Raw genomic sequence first — 20,029 nt, forward strand, 5'->3', positions numbered from 1 at the left:
GGGGGTTCACCGGCGACCCCGATTCTGAGAACGACCTCCGCACGCCGGGCGAGCCTCCTGTGGGAGCCGGGGCCCATTTTCTTTCTCGATGGACTCGAAGCTAACGAAGCTGCGACACAGGCCTGTTAATCCCCTCAGCGCCTACTGCCGGATTGAACACGCGACCTCGCAATCATGGCCTTTGGGAGGAAGTTGAATCCCTGAAGTGCGTCGCGCAGAGTTAATTTTCTACATTGGCCCTGCTGGAGGCCTAGACCGAAGGAGAAAGGACCGCCCGGCCCACTATTCACCACCAGGACTCCAATGGCCGCGCCCCGGGGGCTCGGGGGCGGGTCCCAGGCATCGACGTCACGGCGCACCGTGCGCCGGGTCAAAGTTCAGCCCCGCCCCCGCTTCCCCCTCGCTGTCTCCCTCGGCCTGCGCCGCTGCCGACGCTGTTTGTGGGCCCGGCTCCGCTCCGTCTGCTCCGCCACCTTCTCCTTGAGCGCTGCCCGGCCGGCCGCCATGGCGAATGTGGCTGACACGAAGCTGTACGACATCTTGGGCGTCCCGCCCGGCGCCAGCGAGAACGAGCTGAAGAAGGTATCCCGGAGCGGGCCGGCCGGGCGGGTGTGAGGGGCGCGGGGCCTGCGCGGCAGGGGATATCTTCAGCCAGGCCGCGCTACGGGGCGGCCCGGGAGCCGGTGCTGGCAGTGACTGGCCCAGGCTGGGGATCGGCAGCGGCGGGACCGGACTCGCCGCGAGCCGCGCACTCTGGCCTCGGCTGACCTTGGGCCGCCGGCCCCGCCCGCCCGCAGATGCAGCAAATAAAACTCACTCCTGCGCAAACACGACGGGAGTCCTTCCTTCCTCCCTCCTCGGGCGAGCGCCGGGCCCGGGCTCCCCGAGGAGGCAGCAGCCCGTTCGGCCCTCCGCGTCGAGGTCACCACCCCGGACAAACAGGTTGGACCGAGGCGTTCAGCGCATCCCGGTCCCTGGGGGGAAGCTGTCCGCGCCGCCGCCGTCGGCTCCGGGTCTGGGGCTCCGCGGGGCGGGGTGGCGGGGAGGTCGAGGCCGCCCCCGCCGGGCGCCTCGGGCAGGTGGGGATGTTTCCTGGGTGCCGCGGCCGCTGGCTGCGGGAGCTCCTCCCTCTCTTCCTTCCTCGCCTATTGACCCGGAGGTAGCGTGGGTCTGTGTTTGGATGCATTGTTCTGTGGGCAGGTCATGCTAATGTCCTGTACCTGCTTAGGAATAAACTGTGGTCCCAGCCAAACGCCTGAGTGTACTGTAAACATAAATAGAAAGCCTTATTATCACTGTTTGCAATGCTGCGATATCTTTCATCTCAGGATTTCAAAGCACACGAGGCATTTAATTAAGCTCCACAGCATCCTCACCAGGCTAAGAGCATCCGGATTTGTAAGCCGAGAAAAATGAGAATGCTCCTCAGGCAGTGAAACGAGTACAGTGGACTTCCTGTTACCTTACCGGAAATGCTAGTCTGTATTATATAATTCACGAGCCTCCGTGAATGAAGAGATGTGGGCTGTAGGACCCAAACACCTCATTGAGAGTGTGTGCAACTTTACCACTACCGAAGTCACTGTAAACCCCAGTTAAACACCACACGGAAATAAAACACCTAAAGACACTACTTAGTACCACCTTGGCTTTTTCCTGATGTTGCAGTTAGAAGGAAGGCATAAGCCATCGTGAGCAGGGATTGTTACTTTAGCTTGATTTGTAGTAATATTGTCCGTAAAACTTAACGGTCATTTATCTCGAATTTATTAGGGTCGTCTTGCTCTGGTTACTTGGCCATCAAAGACATTTGACAATAGAGAAAATAAGGATTTAGCGTTTTGGTTTTTCCTGTGGTATTGCTTCATTGCTTCGTCAGGTTTTCACTTTACTGTAACCTGTTTTCAAGTATAGTTGTCTACTTGGTTATATTACATTAATGAGTAAACAGTATCGAAAGAAACTGCCAAGGAATCCTACGAATAGAAACTATTTTTGGAAGGCTAGGACTTTAGAACATTAGTTCTCAGAAAAGCAGATATTAAGTTATCACAAGACTTTAAACTGGTGTTTGGTTATATAACTTTTTTTGTTTTTATCCATTTTCAAAGGCATACAGAAAGTTAGCCAAGGAATACCATCCTGATAAGAATCCAAATGCAGGAGACAAAGTAAGTTATTTTCAACTTTTTTATTCTGGGGGTTTTAGTTTAACTTAAATTGCCCTCCTTGAAAAGGGGAATGTTGCAAGAAAAAAAAATCCAACTGTGCCCACATAGCCACATTTTCATAATGTCAAGAATATTTTAGTTTTAGAATAAGAGTACTAGCATTCTAAGGAGTGGTGGGTGGTAAATAGAACCATAATCAAGTCAAAGGTAACTTGTCCCTTTTATTAGAATTAAATGGATTCTTGATTCCTGTAGCCTCTCCCCACTCTTTTACTTGAAAATGCAATTATTTTTATTTTTTCTTTATAGTTTAAAGAAATAAGTTTTGCATATGAAGTACTATCAAATCCTGAGAAGCGTGAGTTATATGACAGATACGGAGAGCAAGGTCTTCGGGAAGGCAGCGGTGGAGGTGGTGGCATGGATGATATTTTCTCTCACATTTTTGGTGGGGGATTGTTCGGCTTCATGGGCAATCAGAGTAGAAGTCGAAATGGCAGAAGAAGAGGAGAGGACATGATGCATCCACTCAAGTGAATATCTTCTTTTCTTGTTTTAAAAAATTAAGTACTTTTTGTCAGGTGGGATAATGACTCAGTAGAAGAAAAAAGTCTCAGAATGTTCTGTCCTTCATTAGAAAAACTTCCATTTGCCTTGTCTTTTTTTTTTTTTTTTGAGACATCTCGCTCTGTTGCCCAGGCTGGAGTGCAGTGGTGCAATCTTGGCTCACTGCAACCTCTGCTCCTGGGTTCAAGCGATTCTCCAGCCTCAGCCTCCCGAGTAACTGGGACTACAGGCGCGTGCCACCACGCCCAGCTAATTTTTTGTATTTTTAGTGGAGACGGGTTTCACCATGTTAGTCAGGATGATCTCGATCTCCTGATCTCGTGATCCACCCGCCTTGGCCTCCCAAACCTGGGATTACAGGCGTGAGCCACCACGCCTGGCTGTCTTGTCTTCTTTTGGTGACTAAATTGAATTTGATTATCTGAATGTTTCTATTTTGCTACAGCTCTTAAAAGGATAGTTGATGTTTTTTAATGAGTAGGAAGGTGGTTTTATATGGTTCTGAGGCTGCTTGTTATTATAGGACTTAAGATTTCAAGCATGAAGATCTTTTTTTAAAAAATGGAATCTCACTCTGTCACTCAGGCTATAGTGCAGTGGCGTGATCTTGGCTCACTGCAACTTCGGCCTCCCAGGTTGAAGCACTTCTCCTGCCTCAGCCTTTCAAGTAGCTGGGATTATAGGCACCTGTCACTACACCCAGCTGATTTTGTAATTTTTAGTAGAGATGGGGTTTTGCCATGTTGGCCAGGCTGGCCTTGAACTCCTGACCTCAGGTGATCTACCCACCTTGGCCTCCCAAAGTGCTGGAATTACAGGCATGAGCCACTCCGCCCAGCCTGTTTTCTTTGAAGCATATGAATATTTCAAGGTACCTTTTATTTAGAAACTAAAAATGAGTGACTGTCTGCCTACTTTGTGTACACATTAGAGTCACTTATTACTTGATCCTCAGTGTGAACTCTCCTATGTTGGTTTCCATGGTGCTTGCTGGCTTCCAGCCTGACATTAACCTGCCAACACATGAATGGTGCCTGACCTTGATCTTAGACTGTGAATCCACAAGCCCTCTCCAATGTGAAAATAACTATTTCACTTTGCAAAATCTGGGAGGTCTTTCTCTCCTGTCTTTTTTTCTTCATGGACTGATAAATGATTTTATTAACAAATGCCAGTGGCTGAAGTTTAAGTACTTGTTTATTTCATAATATCCTAGTTTATATATTTGAATAAGTTAGAGAAAGTCATATTATCGGTTAACTTGAGTCTCATTGAATCCTTAAATTTGAAAGAATTTACTCTCAGAAATTAACATTTGGATATAATTCCTGTGGTAATATTTGTATAGTGCAGGTTAATTTATTTTTTTCTTTAATATAAAAATGGTCTAAAGAGCAAAGAGGATCAAGAGATTGCTCTCTGTACCTTAATAGTTCTTCATGTTGAAAAAAATTTTATGCTATACAACAAATAGTTTTCTGCTGTCTTAACATTTAAAATTTTCCTGTTATTACAAATACTATGTTTATAATACTGCATTCTATGATATAACCATTTACCTTTTATATAGGGTATTACCACATTTTTTTTTTTTTTGTAATAGATAGTGCTGCTATGAGTATCTTTATGTACAGCTTTGTTTCTCCTTGGCAGAGATTCCCAGGCAGGCATGAGTGTTTTGAGACTGATAAATACAACTAAATTGCCTTGCAGAGGGATTGTGCGAGTTTAGGCCCCACTAGTGGAGAGTGCCAACCTTGCCAAAGCATTACCTGCATTTTTCCTTCCTTGGCCGCCTTGGTTGAAATGTGTATTTTTTTCTGGCTGAGGACAGTGAGGATAGCAGTTGTGCATACCAATTATAATTTAATATGTAGGGGAAGAAAGACCTATTTTCTTTACATGATTTGGTTAAAGGTTCTTAACACAGAGTATAAAAGATGCAACAAGCATTTTTGTCTAAGGCTCAGATGTAGGTAGGTCATTATTTGACAGTGTCATTGGTAATGTTTTGTCCATACGTGTGATATTCTTAACCTACCTACAACAGTGTAAGTTTCTGAGAATAATAATTTTGAAAAAGTTTGAATATCACAAAATAGTATAGATGCTTTGTAAAATACTTGTAACTATTTTTTGTTCCTCTAACCCCCAGGATTTTAAAGTAAATACAACAGGTTGACCATCCCTAATCTGAAATCTGAAATGCTCCAAAATCTGAAACTTTTTGAGCGCCAACCTGCTGCCACAAGTAGAAAACTCCACACATAAGTACTTGTCTCACTCTGTCTCCCAGCCTGGAGTACAGTGGTGCGATCTTGGCTCACTGCAGCCTCAACCTCTCAGGCTCAAGCAATTCCTCTGCCTCAGCCTTTTGGGTAGCTGGCACTTTAGACATGCCACTACGGCTGGTTAATTGTTTTTTATTTTTTGGTAAAGATGAGGTCTCCTTATGTTGCTCAGGCTGGTCTTGAACTCCTGGGCTCAAGCAATCCTTCCTCCCCAGTCTCCCAGAAAGCTGGGATTATAGGCATAAACCACTGCACCTGGCATGAAAAACTATTCCTTTCTGTCATGCAATAGGTAGGGCCACTTTTATTTTTTTTAAGACATATGCCGTCTCAGTGACTTCCTTAAGCTGAAATAAAAGTTTGGTAGCCTTTCAAAAGTGTCCATGGAGGAATCAGGGACTCTGGAGCCAGATACCTATGTAATCTTGGGCAGGTTTCTTGACCATTCTGTGCCTCAGCTTTATCACATAAAATGGGAATAATAATTGTACCTCTTCTGAAAAGTTTTTATTAGGAGTTAGGTGGAGGGCTTATGCCTGAGAACAGAAGGTTTTGATATTTGAGTTTGTGAAGTCATCAGCTTTATCAGAAATTCCACCACAGCAAATTGCTGTCCTGATGCTGTAGGTTCTGGCTTTGAGTATCATATATATACTGTCTGTAGGCATAAAATATTTCTGTTAATTTGAGCCATAAAATAAAACCTCAGTTGAATTGATTTAATGTGAGATTATGAGGTGTTTTTGCATTATGTTTTAAAAGTTGATGGTGAATTTGCTGTATCAGCTCTTATTTGTATCTTGTATTTGACAAAATGTGGCAAAATTTGGTTGAACCCAATTATTTTCTTTCCAGAGTATCATTAGAAGATCTGTATAATGGCAAGACAACCAAACTACAACTTAGCAAGAATGTACTCTGTAGTGCATGCAGTGGGTAAGTGTGTCCTCCGGTTTATTGGGTACATTTTGTCTATTCTTCCAGTATCACACTGAATGTCTGTACCAGGTAAAAATTACTATGATTTAAAACTTACAGCTGGGTGCAGTGGCTTACACCTGTAATCCCAGCATTTTGGGATGCCAAGGTGAGTGGAGCACTTGAGGTAGGAGGAGGCAGAGGTTCCTGTGAACCAAGATCACACCACTGTACTCCATCTCAATAAATAAATCTTAGCAAGACGGTTTCTGATTCTTCTAAAAGTCAATTTAAATACAAGTTATTGTGTTTGAAGATGAAGGTAAAAGCAGTTTCTATGTGTTAGGGCTTATTGGAGTGATCTGTGGACAAAACCTAATGTATTTTTGTGCTTGCTTTAGCCAAGGCGGAAAGTCTGGAGCTGTCCAGAAGTGTAGTGCTTGTCGAGGTCGAGGTGTGCGCATCATGATCAGACAGCTGGCTCCAGGAATGGTACAACAGATGCAGTCTGTGTGCTCCGATTGTAACGGAGAAGGTATGTGTCCTGGTACTTCTCTGCTTTTATGTTGGACTGGATTGAGAATCCAGATATTGGAGAGGTTTACAGTTTTTTATTTCAAAGGGTATTTGTATTCATCTTATTTAAAAAAAAAAAAAAAAAAAACAGGAGACCCGATATGTTAGCTTATTCCTGTAATTTCAGCACTCTGGGAGACGAGGTGGATTGCTTGAGCCTAGGATTTCAAGGCCAGCTTGGGCACCATAGTGAGACCTCGTTACTAGAGGGAAAAAAGTGTAGAAAAATATGTAATGAGGGGCTCAGGGCATGTCTGTGGTCCCAGCTGCCTGGGAGGCTGAGGCAGGATTGCTTGAGCCTAGGAATTTGAGGGAGCAGTGAGCTGTGATCATGCCAGTGCACTGTAGTCTGGGTGACAGAACAAGACTTTGATGCAAAAAATAAAGTGCGAAAGTAATTACTTCATTATGCTTAAGCCCAGTGAACATAGAGAAATGGTAGATTTGTATTGTGTTAGTGAAAGGTGACTAATTCTAAAGAGAGGGGCAAGGTGATCATTTGTCCCTTTGCTATTTCCTTCTTTATCAAATATAACGTTTTATTACTTTCTGTAGAAATGACCACCATGGGAAGACTATCTCCTTTATCAAATAGAACTTTTTAAGCTACAAAGGGACAAATCATCAAATAATAAGTAGCTAAACATGTAATTGTTTAGTTTTTCTGATAAGTTGAGGATTTTACTGTAAGCTTTAGTTAGTTTTTCGGGATTGATCTTGAGATTGAAGCTGTCCTTACAAAAGTAAATAGTTTAGACTTTGTAAGCCAAATAGTTTTTGTCACAGTTGCTCATCTCTGACCTTTTAGTGCTTTTATGGCCACAGACAAATGGGTGTGGCTGTGTTCTGATTAAAATTTTGTTTAGGCCAGGTGAAGTGGCTTACCCCTGTAATCCCAGAACTTTGAGAGGCTGTGGTGGGTGGATCACGAGATGAGGAGTTTGAGACAAGCCTGGTCAATATGGTGAAACCCCGTTTCTACTAAAGATACAAAAATTAGCCAGGCTTGGTGGCGGGTGCCTGTAATCCCAGCTCCTCGGGAGGCTGAGGCAGGAGAATTGCTTGAACCCAGGAGGCAGAGGTTGTGGTGAGCCGAGAGTGCACCATTGCGCTCCAGCCTGGGCGACGAGAGACTCCATCTCAAAAAAAAAAGGAAAAATCTTATCTGTAAAAACAAGTAGCTTCCCCCACCCCCACCTTTCTAGAGCAGTGCTATCCAATAGAATTTTTTCCATATTGTGATGTTGGAGTTCAGTATCTGCAATGTCCAGTACAGTACCCACTAATCACCACTAATCACCTGTGACTACTGCATACTTCACATGTGGCTATCGTGACTGGGGAACTATTTTAAATTTGAATTAATTAAAACATAAACTTAAGTAGCTGCAGGTAGATAGTGGCTACCATATTAGGAAAAGTATGGTTAATGGGCATCCTTTTCCAAATTGTTCTTGGAAGTGATGAGATAATTATGAGAAGCTACATATGATGTTCCCTTCCTGCAAAATCTTGGCATTTTACTTTATTTTTTAAAATTATTACTTTTGGAGATATGATCTTGTCACCTGGGCTGGAGCGCAGTGGTGCACTCTTGGCTTACTGCAACCTCCACTGGCCACGCTCAAGCAATCTTCCAACCTCAGCCCCACCCAACCCCCAAGTAGCTGAGACCACAGCTGCTTGCCATCACACCCAGCTAATTTTTGTATTTCTTGTAGAAATGGGGTTTTGCCGTTATACCCAGGCTGATCTTGAACTCCTGGGCTCAAGTGATCCTCCTGCCTCAGCCTCCCAAAGTGCTGGGATTACAGGTGTTAGCCACCACTCTTGGTCTCATTTTATCTTACTAAAATTGCTAACAACTCCTGCAAGAAACGAAAGTTTGAGACTCTAGAGAAATAAAGAATTTTAAGACACAAAAAAAGAAACTTAAGTTGACTGAAATCTTTTCCCATGCACCACTACCTTTTTTTTTTTTTTTTTTTTTTTTTTTTGTCTGAGACAGTCTCGCTCTGTCTCCCAGGCTGGAGTGGAATAGCACGATCTCAGCTCACCACAGTCTCTGTCTCCCGGAATCAAGTGATTTTCCTGCCTCAGCCTCCTCTAAGTAGTTGGGATTACAGGCACACACCACCACGCCCAGCTAATTTTTGTATTTTTAGTGAAGACAGGGTTTTGCCATGTTGGCCAAGCTGGTCTCAAAACTGACCTCAGGTGATCCGCCCACCTCCATCTCCCAAAGTGCTGGGATTACAGGTGTGAGCCACCATGCCCGGCCACCATTACCATTTTGAAGAACTGGTGTTTTGAAGAACATAAGTACTGTTACAGAAACATCCCTTAATAATCAGTTATATACATCTTTCTAAGCCTTCAAATGTGCCAGTAATTGGCCATTAGAAAGTGACACAATTTTTTCACACTATGTAAAATGACAGTTTTGCTTTTTTACACCATAATCAAATATTTCAGAAGAATATGTAGAAGAGAAAAGCTATGTTGCCCTACACATGGTATGGATACATTGCATTCTGAAATAGTGGGTAGCTGAGTCCCTCAGGCAATCTGCAGTAGTAAGATGTAAGTTTTTGTTATTCAGAATAGTGCTTTTTTGTTTTGTTTTGAGACATGGTCTCCCAGTCACCCAGACTGGGGTGCACTGGCATGATTATAACTCACTGCAACCTCAGACTCCAGCGCTCCTCCCTCCTCAGCCTCCCGAGTAACCAGGATTACAGGCGTGCACTACCACGCCCGGCTAATTTTTTTTCATTTGTGGTAGAGGCAAGGTCTCACTGTTGCCAGGCTGGTCTCAGATCCTGAGCTCGAGTGATCCTACCACCCTGACCTCACAAAATGTTGGGATTACAGGCTTGAGCCACTATTCTTGGCCTCAGAATGCTGCTTTGAATAAAAATTTAGGTAGCAATTAAAAGAAGTTCAGAAAGTATATTTAAATAGTAAGGATATTAAAAGTACAGTATAATACTGTTGCTGAAAGTTTCAATAACTTCTCTTTCCAGGAGAGGTAATTAATGAAAAAGACCGCTGTAAAAAATGTGAAGGGAAGAAGGTGATTAAAGAAGTCAAGATTCTTGAAGTTCACGTAGACAAAGGCATGAAGCATGGACAGAGAATTACATTCACTGGGGAAGCAGACCAGGCCCCAGGAGTGGAACCAGGAGACATTGTTCTGTTGCTACAGGAGAAAGAACATGAGGTGATTTTACTTTTTTAAAGTTTGTTTTGGTTTTGTATTTTGTTTTATTCAGAAGTACTTCTTGCTTGTGAGAAATAGGTTAGATCTGTTTGGATTCCCTGGAGCAACACTGCACACTGGTGAAGTCAAGGAAGTCATGGCCAACTTCCTAAGACTGACTTGTTTAAGAAAGACAAGGCAAGCACAATTAGAAGCACTGTAGGGGTCAGTTTTAGTCCTGGTTTGGTCTTTGTTTTGTTTTTGTTTTTTTTTTATTTGACAGAGTCTTCCTCTGTTACCCAGGCTGGATGGAGTACAGTGACACGATCTTTGCTCACTGCAACCTCCGCCTCCCAGGTCAAGCGATTCTCCTCTGGCTTGGTCATTGACTAGCACTGAAACTGTAGGTAATCTTACTGTCTCAAATTCTTTATTTATGAAAATAAGGGCATTGGGCATTGGCCCAAATGTTCTAAGGCAGCCTATTTTTCACTGTGAAACTCTGCTGCTCTGTTGATTTGGTTTTTATTTATTGGGTAGCCAAGTGAGCTCTCCTAGAAAGGGTTCTGGGGTTTTCAAAATCCTTTTTTTTTTTTTTTTGAGACAGAGTCTTGCTCTGTCGCGAGGCTGGGTGGAGTACAGTGGCGCAGTCTCGGCTTACTGCAATCTCCACCTCCTAGGTTCAAGCAATTCTCCTGCCTCAGCCTCCCTAGTAGCTGGGACTACAGGTGCACACCACCACGCCTAGCTAATTTTTGTATTTTTTAGTAGAGACAAGGTTTCACCATGTTGTCCAGGATGGTCTCGATCTCTTGACCTCGTAATCCGCCCGCCTCAGCCTCCCAAAGTGCTGGGATTACAGGCGTGAGCCATGGCGCCAGGGCAATAACATTTTTTTAGACGTTTCTGAAGAATGTGGTCTCTAGTGTATGTTTTTGGGAGTTTTGTTTTTTTGAGACAGGGTCTTGCTCAGTCACCCAGGTTGGACAGTTGCATGATCTGGGATCACTACAATCTTCACCTCTGGGCCCAAGTGATCCTCCCATCTCAGCCTCCTGAATAGCTGGGACAGCTGGCGCACCACCATGCATGTAGAGACAGGGTCTTTGCCATATTGCCCAGGCTAGTCTTGAACTCCTCAGCTCAAGCCATCCTCCTGCCTTGACCTTCCAAAGTGCTGAGATTACAGGCGTGAGCCACCATGCCAGGCCTAGTGTATGTTTTGATTTTAACATTGTACCTGTATATTTTTAAAGTCCATATAGTATACTGTAGACCTTACTCATAAAGATTATATCTGGGACTATTTATGAAAAAATCTTTTCAGTAATCATCGAAATTGTTGAATGTTAGAAGCACTTGACAGGACTCTGGTTTTGTACTTGATCACATTTACTTATGCTTTCCTCTGAAAGTCTTTACATCACAGGTTAACCACCTTTTTAGTTTGCCCTAAAATCTTGTCCTATGCATAAGCCCAGTGAACACAACGGTAAATTTGTATTATGTTCAGTGATAGGTTACTCTTTTTTTTTTTTTTTTTTTTTTTTGAGACAGAGTCTCTGTCACCCAGGCCGGAGTGCAGTGGTGCGATCTCAGCTCACTGCAACCTCTGCCTCCCGGGTTCAAGCAGTTCTCCACCTCAGTGTCCCGAGCAGCTGGGATTACAAGCACCTGCCACCATGCCCAGCTAATTTTTTTTGGTATTTTTAATAGAGACAGGGTTTCACCATCTTGGCCAGGTTGGTCTTAAACTCCTGACTTCATGATCTGCCTGTCTGGGCCTCTCAAAGTGCTGGAATTACAGACGTGAGCCACTGCGCCCAGCCTACTCTTTTTAATTCTAAAAAGATGGGCAGGTTGGGGGCGATGGCTCACATATGTAATCCCAGGACTTGGGGAGGCCGAGGCAGGTGGATCACGAGGTCAGAAGTTCAAGACCAGCCTGGCCAAGACGGTAAAACCCCATTTCTACTAAAAATACAAAAAGCCGGGCGTGGTGGCTGGTGCCTGTAATTCCAGCTAGTAGAGAGGCTGAGGCGGAGAATTGGTTGAACCTGGGAGGAGGAGGTTGCAGTGAGCCACGGTTGCACCATTGCACTCCAGCCTGGGTGATAGAGCAAGATTCCATATCAAAAAAAAAAAAAAGATGGGTAAGCTGATTATTTGTCCATTTATTTATTTATTGAGATGGAGTTTTGCTCTTGTTGCCCAGGCTGGAGTGCAGTGGCACAATCTCGCCTCACTGCAACCTCTACCTCCCAGGTTCAAGCAATTCTCCTGTCTCAACCTCCTGAGTAGCTGGGATTACAGGCATCCGCTACCACACCCGGCTAGTTTTTAGCATTTTTAGTAGAGACAAGGTTTCACCATGTTGGCCAACTTGGTTCTCGAACTCCTGACCTCAGGTGATGCACCCACCTCAGCCTCCCAAAGTATTGGGATTATAGGTGTGAGCCACTGGGCCTGGCCTTATTTGTTCCTTTATAATTTAAAGGTTATATTTTCTGTGGTGGTCATTTCTCCAAATAGAGTAAATTTTAAAAATCACTGTAAGACTCCTGTAGAGAACAACAAAGCCATATTAAGATGCAGATTTTAGGAATTTAGTTGTAATCCCTCACAAGGTCAGGCTTGATCTCCTGGACAATCAAGGCGTGCTAGTCAGCTTTCATGACTCAGCAAAGCTACCAATTAATGTATTTTGGTTTTTTTGTGGAAATTGCGAACTCTACAAATAGCTAAGGTCTCCTAGGTTGCCAAAAAATAAGAGTAGTTTTTAGAATTTTGCTTTTGGGTCTTGTAGGATCAAGTATTTCAAGATTACAAGATTTCCTGTTTGTTGACATTTTAGCTACTTCGTTGTTCATTCGGTCTTGCTGCTGTGCACACCACCATACCAGAAATGTGAGGGAGAAAAATAACAAGACAGCTAAGTAATTGGTAATTCTGCTTGGATGTAGGTTATGTAGGTTAGACTGTATCATAAAATGGTACAAACAATGCCTGGGCATTTATTTTCTTTGAGATAAATTCTCACTCTGTTGCTCAGGCTGGAGTGCAATGATGCGATTTCAGCTCACTGCAACCTCCGCCTTCTAGGTTAAAGCGATTCTCCTGCCTCAGCCTCTCGAGTACCTGGGATTACAGGCACCTGCCACCACATCCAGCTAATAATTGTATTTTTAGTAGAGATGGGGTTTCACTCTGTTGGCCAGGCTGGTCTAGAACTCCTGACTGGTCTGCCCACATCAGCCTCCCAAAGTGCTGGGAGCCACCATGCTGCCTGGGCATTTTCACTGATAGAATCCTTGAAGTAGTTTGGAGTTCGTTGTCAAATGATTTTTGGCAGTGCAGCAGCATGATAGTGAGGAAGTAAAGAAGGAATGGTTATTTGCAGAGAAAAGATTATTCTTTTGGTTTGATGCATGTCAAACTGAAGGTAAAACCTTTTTTACCTCTACATTGAGTTTCTAATGTTGCTGCATAATTAAATTGGGTTTTTTTAAGTATATCTTTGGATTTGGAGGCAAAGGACTTAAGGTCTGGTCCCCATTTACTAGCTTCAGCTTCTCTGGACTTTTCAGATACTAAAGAGTCAAATGAGATTATGAATAAGTTCTTTCTTAGGGTTGTAGGGAGGTGTTGGGAAGTAAGTCATCTCTTAAAATTGTTGGCAGCAGTGGAATTGGCAAGGAATTTTCAACAGAAGGCAGGTGTAACTGGTTGTCTAAGGTATAAAATACAAGGTGGTAAATGGAAATTTGTCTTAGTTCTTTCTTGGGAGTGCTGTATCATCTGTAGTCATTATCTTGCCATGTCACTTAGCAGTATGACTGTGTGTCTCAGTGGCCTGGTTACCGTAGTGCATTTATACAGCACCAAACCACAGAACCTGGTGATGTTAGTCACGCCTCTATAATCTGTACTTTTGTTACTCAGAAATTATAACTTTTAAATGTTTTATGTTCTAGTGCTTGGTGGTCCCTCCTCATTAATCTTGTTTCTCAGAAACTGGCATTTTTTTGTTGTTGTTCTGATGTATTTATTTATTTATTTTTGGCCAGATCTTATAGTGAGAACTCTCTGACATTCTTGCTTATTTATTCTGTTTAAACTTTTAACATCAAATTGTTTAGCTTACCCCCCTCCATAGCAACAGTCATTCTGATAATCATTTTTTATTGAAATCACTTTCAGTTGAACTCTACTGTGTAAGAACATAATACGTATCTCTTCTTGTTCCCTACACCTTTTTTTTTTTTTTTTTTTTTGAGACAGTCTTGTCCTGTCGCCCAGGCTGGAGTGCAGTGGCACAATTGTATTTTTAGTAGAGACAGGATTTCACCGTGTTGGCCAGGCTGGTCTCAAACTCTGACCTCAGGTGATCTGCCTGCCTCAGCCTCCCAAAGTGCTGGGATTATAGGCGTGAGCCACCATGCCCGGCCCCTACTTCATTTTTATTTATTTATGGACAGTCTCGCTCTGTCATCCTGGGCTGGAGTGCAGTGGCGTGATCTCCAGTCACTGCGGCCTCCGCCTCCTGGGTTCAAAGTGTTGGGATTACAGGTGTGAGCCACCACGCCCAGCCCTGGTCCCTACTTCTAATATGACTTAAACAAAGGATATTTGGTAAGATGGTTCTTGGAACACTGGCATTCTATAGTATACTTAGCATTTTATTTTAAATTTATTATTTTTAAGATACAGGGTCTCCTTTTGTCACCCAGGCTGGAGTGCAGTGACTGGGTCATTAATGAGGAGGGACTACCACTGCAGCCTCCACTCTGGACTCAAGGGATAGTCCTGCCTCAGCTGGCCTATTTTATGGTTTTTTTTTTGTCTCCCTATGTTGTATTTGACCTGGCCTCCCAAAGCCTGACCCTATACTTAGATTTTTAAAATTTATTTATTTTTTTGAAATGGAGTCTTGCTCTATTGCCCAGGCTGGATAGAGTGCAGTGGCACAATCTCTGCTCACTGCAACCTCTATCTCCTGGGTTCACGTGATTCTCCTCCTTCAGCCTTCTGAGTAGCTGGGACTACAGGAGGCTAATTTTTGTATTTTTAGTACAAACGGGGTTTCACCATATTGGCCTGTCTAGTCTCAACTCGTGACCTGACCTCAGGTGATCCACCTGCCTTGGCCTCGCACAGTGCTGGGATTACACGTGAGCCACTAGCTCCTGACCTACTTAGCAGTTTTAATGCGTTGAAAAGTCCTGCATTAAAGAAAACTATTGGTCCCATTGTGAGGAACACTTGAATAAATGTGCATAGATAATATACACTCTTGGATCTCAAACTTTAGCCTACACTATAATTGCTTGGAGGTCTTGTTAGGACTACAGATTGCTGGACCCTGCCTTCCTTGTTTCTGGCAGGAATGGAGTGGGGCCCAAGAATCTGTTTTCCTAACAAGTTTCCTGAAGCTGCTGGTCTAGAACAATACTCAGAGAATCATTGGTTAAGGTAATAGTTTAACTTTGTTTAATGGGTAAATTTAAGGGAATAACATAGGAAAATAACCTGTCTACCAGATTTTCTGTAAGTGAACCAGCCAGGATTGTTCTTTACAAGAAGTGCAGCCATTGTAAAATCTAAGCAAAAATTGCAGGTTGGGCATATGAAATTGGATGTATTTTTCCTACACATTGAAGGCTCAGAAACATTCTTTGTCCTTATTCTCAATACCTTTTGCATTACCTAGTTCATAGGCTTTTAGTGTAATATTGAATGAGCCAAGTTTTGCATTTTAGTGAGGCGTGAGGCTTGTTGGTACATGTGTGAAGCATGGAATTGAGCCCCTTGACTTTGCTGGCTGGGTGTTACTGGTAGAGGTTTTTTATGTTAACCTTGGGCCCTCCCCCCTTCTCTGTTATGATCATGTCTGGGAGCACTCAGGATGAGCCTGTTCTGCAGAAGCCTTCGGGCTTTCTGTACCTTTTTGCCCAGAGGCAGAGTCCAAAAGTGGGCCATAATTGCACCTGGCCCTGTGTTGGGAGCCTCAGGTCTGTTGCTTTTATATATGCCATTGTTTACCAGTTTCAATAGACCTTCCTCATGGAAGTTTCTCGCATACTACTTGGGAATAGCTAGCTTTCCTAATACAAGTTTAGGGCACTAGGGACAGTGGCACTTTTGTTTTGCAGTGAGTGGTAGAAATAAGGTTTTGAAATTAAGTCAAGGAACATAATGCCACGGGGTATAGCTCCATAATTTTTGGAAAACTGTGTTTCTTTTGTGCTTTACAGGTATTTCAGAGAGATGGGAATGATTTGCATATGACATATAAAATAGGACTTGTTGAAGCTCTGTGTGGATTTCAGTTCACATTTAAGCACCTTGATGGCCGTCAGATTGTGGTGAAATATCCCCCTGGCAAAGTAATTGAACCAGGTAAATCTTGATTTTGTCTGATTCTGCTTTTCAGGTGTTCTTAAAATTTGTAATTTTTTTATACTGAATAACTCAAAAAATTGTACACTTCTTTTAGGTAAAATTATTAATCATTTCCTCTTAAATAATAGGATGTGTTCGGGTAGTTCGAGGTGAAGGGATGCCGCAGTATCGTAATCCCTTTGAAAAAGGTGATCTTTACATAAAGTTTGATGTGCAGTTTCCTGAAAACAACTGGATCAACCCAGATAAGCTTTCTGTAAGTGTTCTTTAAATGAAGCAACAGTTGACTTCAAGTTTGGGGTTTTCTTTGTTCTTTCTGGTTTTTTTTTTTTTTCAGACAGGGTCTCTGTTGCCCAGCCTGGGATACAGTGGTATGATCATAGTTCACTGTAGCCTCGACCTCCTGGGCTCAAGCAGTCCTCTCACCTCAGCCCCCTGAGTAGCTGGACTGTAGGTGTATGCTACCATGCCTGGCTAAAAAAAAAATTTTGAGACATAGTCTTACTCTGTCATCCAAGTTGGAATGCATTGGTGCAATCTTGGCTCACTGTACTGTCTGCCTCCCAGGTTCAAGCAATTCTCATGCTTTAGCCATCAAGTAGCTGGGATTACAGGCATGAGCCACCATGCCTGGCAAGTTTCTTTCTTTCTGTTTAAGAGGGTCCCTCTTGCCCAGGCTGGCATGTAGTTGCATGATCATGGCTCGTTACAGGTGTTCACCACACCCGGCTAATGCTTTTTAAAACTTTTTATAGAGGTGGATCCTTGCTATTTTGTCCAGACTGGTCTCAAGTTCCTGGCCTCAAGCATTTCTCCTGCCTCCTGAAGTGCTGGGATTGCAGTCGTGAGCCATTGCACCCAGCTGACTTCAAGTTTCTTAATAGTCATGTTACTGTCAGTTTTAAAGTATGTTTGTGTGATTGGTAGTCTTTCCTAGTCGTTAGGAAATGGGGAATTGCTGGTGTAAATGTTGATGGGGCCAAGCAGGGAATTGTAGAGGAGTAGAGCAGACTGGGGTGGGCAGTGGTAAGGACTAGCACTCCCTGGAGAGATCAGATTCCTCACCTGCAGAGGGCAGGACCACTACCTACTTCGAGTCAGCTGATGTCTATGCTGAATGCAGGAAGACGTGTCTCCTGTAGAAATTGTCTAATTTTTAAGTATTGGCAGCTTATGATTTTCTTTTCTTTTTTTTTTTTAATTCACCTTCTACTTGGGTAGATTTTTTTCTTACTACTTTTTAAAGCAGTACATGGGTTGCATAAAAGATGTCTGCATATTTGGCCTGTGGGTGATGAGTTTGTGATCTCTGACTTAGAGTGCAAAGTCCAATCCACTTTCTTTAACTTTTTTTTTTTTTTGCAATGGAGTCTCGCTTTGCCACCCAGGCTAGAGTGCAGTGGTACGATCTTGGCTCACTGCAACCTCCACCTCCTGGGTTCAAGCAATTCTCCTGCCTCAGCTGCCCAAGTAGCTGGAATTACAGGCACTCACCACCATGCCCGGCTAATTTTTTTGTATTTTTATTAGAGACAAGGTTTATGTTGTCCAGGCTGGTCTTGAACTCCTGACCTCTGGTGATCTACCCACCTCAGCCTCCCAAAGTGTTGGGATTACAGGCGTGAGCCACAGCGCCTGGCCCCTTTTTAAAAGAAACACACTGGATTGTATCCAAAGGAAAGTTGATGAAAATACTACAACCCACCCGGTTTTTGTTTGTTTTAATGAAGGAACTAGAAGATCTTCTGCCATCTAGACCAGAAGTTCCTAATGTAATTGGAGAAACAGAGGAGGTAGAGCTTCAGGAATTTGATAGCACTCGAGGCTCAGGAGGTGGTCAGAGACGTGAAGCCTATAATGATAGCTCTGATGAAGAAAGCAGCAGCCATCATGGACCTGGAGTGCAGTGTGCCCATCAGTAAACTCGGGAGACAAATTGCACAGGTGGATTTTCTTTCCACATTTGCCTGATTTGTTCTCAGCAATCCAGCTGGAGTGTCTTATCAATCCAGATGAACTGAGGGACATCTGTTGGTCTACGTGTAACTTTTAAAATTGGTATAGTATCTTCAGAGTGTATAATTTAAACTAACCACAAGGCTTTACATCTTCATTTCGACTGTTCCATAGCAGAATAAAGCACTTGAAAGGAAACAAGACTCCCTTTCACACACGGATTATAACTTTCAATCCTGGTATCTGTGCTTGATTTTTATCAGTTTTGTGTAGATTTTTATGTTTCATATTTTAAATTTAAATCCCACATTGTAAAGTTTGTACAATTTGTCCTGAAGCTTTGTGTTTGGCTGCACCTGCATAAGCTGCTACAAATAGAATAAAGAATTTCATAGCCTGTATCTATCATTTTAGATGCATGGAAAAAATGGGCTTTGCACACAATGGGTTTGGAGCTGACTGGGAACAATGGAAAAAATTACATTAGCTGTGGTTGTAAAGGTTTTTTGTTTTTGTTTTTTTGGGTTTTGTTTTTGTTTTTGTTTTTTTTTTTTTTTACCATCTTGTGAAAGGTTTCTGAAACTCGATAATAAAAAGCAGTTGGTGTAAATTATTCTTTTGTGTCACATTTTTAGAAGGAAAAACATAAAGAATGTATCCTTAGTACTGGTTCTTAAACAGCCCATAAAAACCCATTGGCCTGAAGCTTATGTCTCAGGCCCATGCCCATCTTACAGTTTTGAAAGGCAAAAGGCTGGTAGAACAGTCTTCAATGGCTGCAGCAATGCTCTGTAGAGGCCAGGGTGTCTGAGTGCTGTAATTCCCGAGCACTGGGCTAGCCCTACCTCTGTATCTTCCCCACCACCACCCCCTTAAAAAAATAAGGTTGACAGCAAATGTATAGTAAAACCATGTCTGCATAGAACCTGTTCAAATGCTCTGTCTTCATTAAATGTAAAAGTAAGAGATGCTTTGTCTCCATTAAGTTGAATGTTTGAAATTGGGGAAGCCATTGATTATTTTTTTGATTTTCTATAATATTTTATAGAAAAGTAGGCTGCTTAGGCTGGTATGAGGAAATTCAGGTAAAACTGATGAAAAGGATGTTGTGTTTCTCTTTCCATCATCTGGTTTTAACCATTTCGCTCTCAGTAGATATTTTTAGAACACACTTATTTGAGGGAAAGACATCAGATGCACATTTTACATTTGTAAAGGAACATATGGGAAAACTGAAAACTAAAAATTTTAAATGTATTCAATGCCATCCCTGAGCCTAAATCTAGTATTTGTAGTTTATTTCTAGGTCTGCTAGAATCTGAATGAAAAAAGGTGTGCTGACACCAATCAAGTCCTGTGAGGTTTAAATTATTGACCTATCCACTCTACCTCCATTGTACAAAAAATATTTTACAACAAACCTGGGCAAGATTCAACAGTATAGTAGTTTTGTATCCAAGGTTACTTCCCCACAACCACTTTAAACATAAATGCGGTGGCAATATAAAGTTTGTAGCCTTTGCAATAAAGGTTTATAAAACAGTTGTTCACTGCAGTCTGTCTGTCATTTCTACCCAGGTGTTTTGACTATAGGCAAGAAAACTATTTGGAAGAGAGGTCTGTTAAGATGTGTTATTTTGCCGGGCACGGTGGCTCACGCCTGTAATCCCAGCACTTTGGGAGGCAGAGGCAGGCAGATCATGAGGTCAGGAGATTGAGACCATCCTGGCTAACACGATAAAACCCTGTCTCCACAAAACAGCTGGGACACATTCTGAAAAGTTCATGGTTAGGAGGTTTCATCGTGCAAACATGAGTGTACTTGCACGAACCTAGGTGATGTAGCTGACTGTACACCTATTTGGTATAGTGTATTGCTCCTAGACTACAAACCTGCACAGCTTGTTAATGTAACATTATGGCAGTTGTAACACAATGGTAAACAG

The 20,029-nt window shown here is 42.8% G+C and overlaps 1 protein-coding gene across 1 annotated transcript; it reads left to right on the forward strand.

Moving 5' to 3' along the window:
• The first annotated feature begins 379 nt into the window (after positions 1 to 379).
• Positions 380 to 19,628, forward strand: DNAJA2 (DnaJ heat shock protein family (Hsp40) member A2). The gene is made up of 9 exons (XM_003937246.4): positions 380 to 582; positions 2,112 to 2,171; positions 2,481 to 2,704; positions 5,885 to 5,965; positions 6,349 to 6,482; positions 9,550 to 9,746; positions 15,980 to 16,124; positions 16,256 to 16,383; positions 17,858 to 19,628. Exons 1-9 carry the CDS (start codon positions 505 to 507, stop codon positions 18,047 to 18,049), a joined length of 1,239 nt encoding a protein of 412 aa, XP_003937295.2. The 5' UTR covers positions 380 to 504; the 3' UTR covers positions 18,050 to 19,628.
• The last annotated feature ends 401 nt before the right edge of the window (positions 19,629 to 20,029 follow it).

Source organism: Saimiri boliviensis, chromosome 1 (assembly GCF_048565385.1).
Source record: "Saimiri boliviensis isolate mSaiBol1 chromosome 1, mSaiBol1.pri, whole genome shotgun sequence".
Lineage (NCBI taxonomy): Eukaryota > Metazoa > Chordata > Mammalia > Primates > Cebidae > Saimiri > Saimiri boliviensis.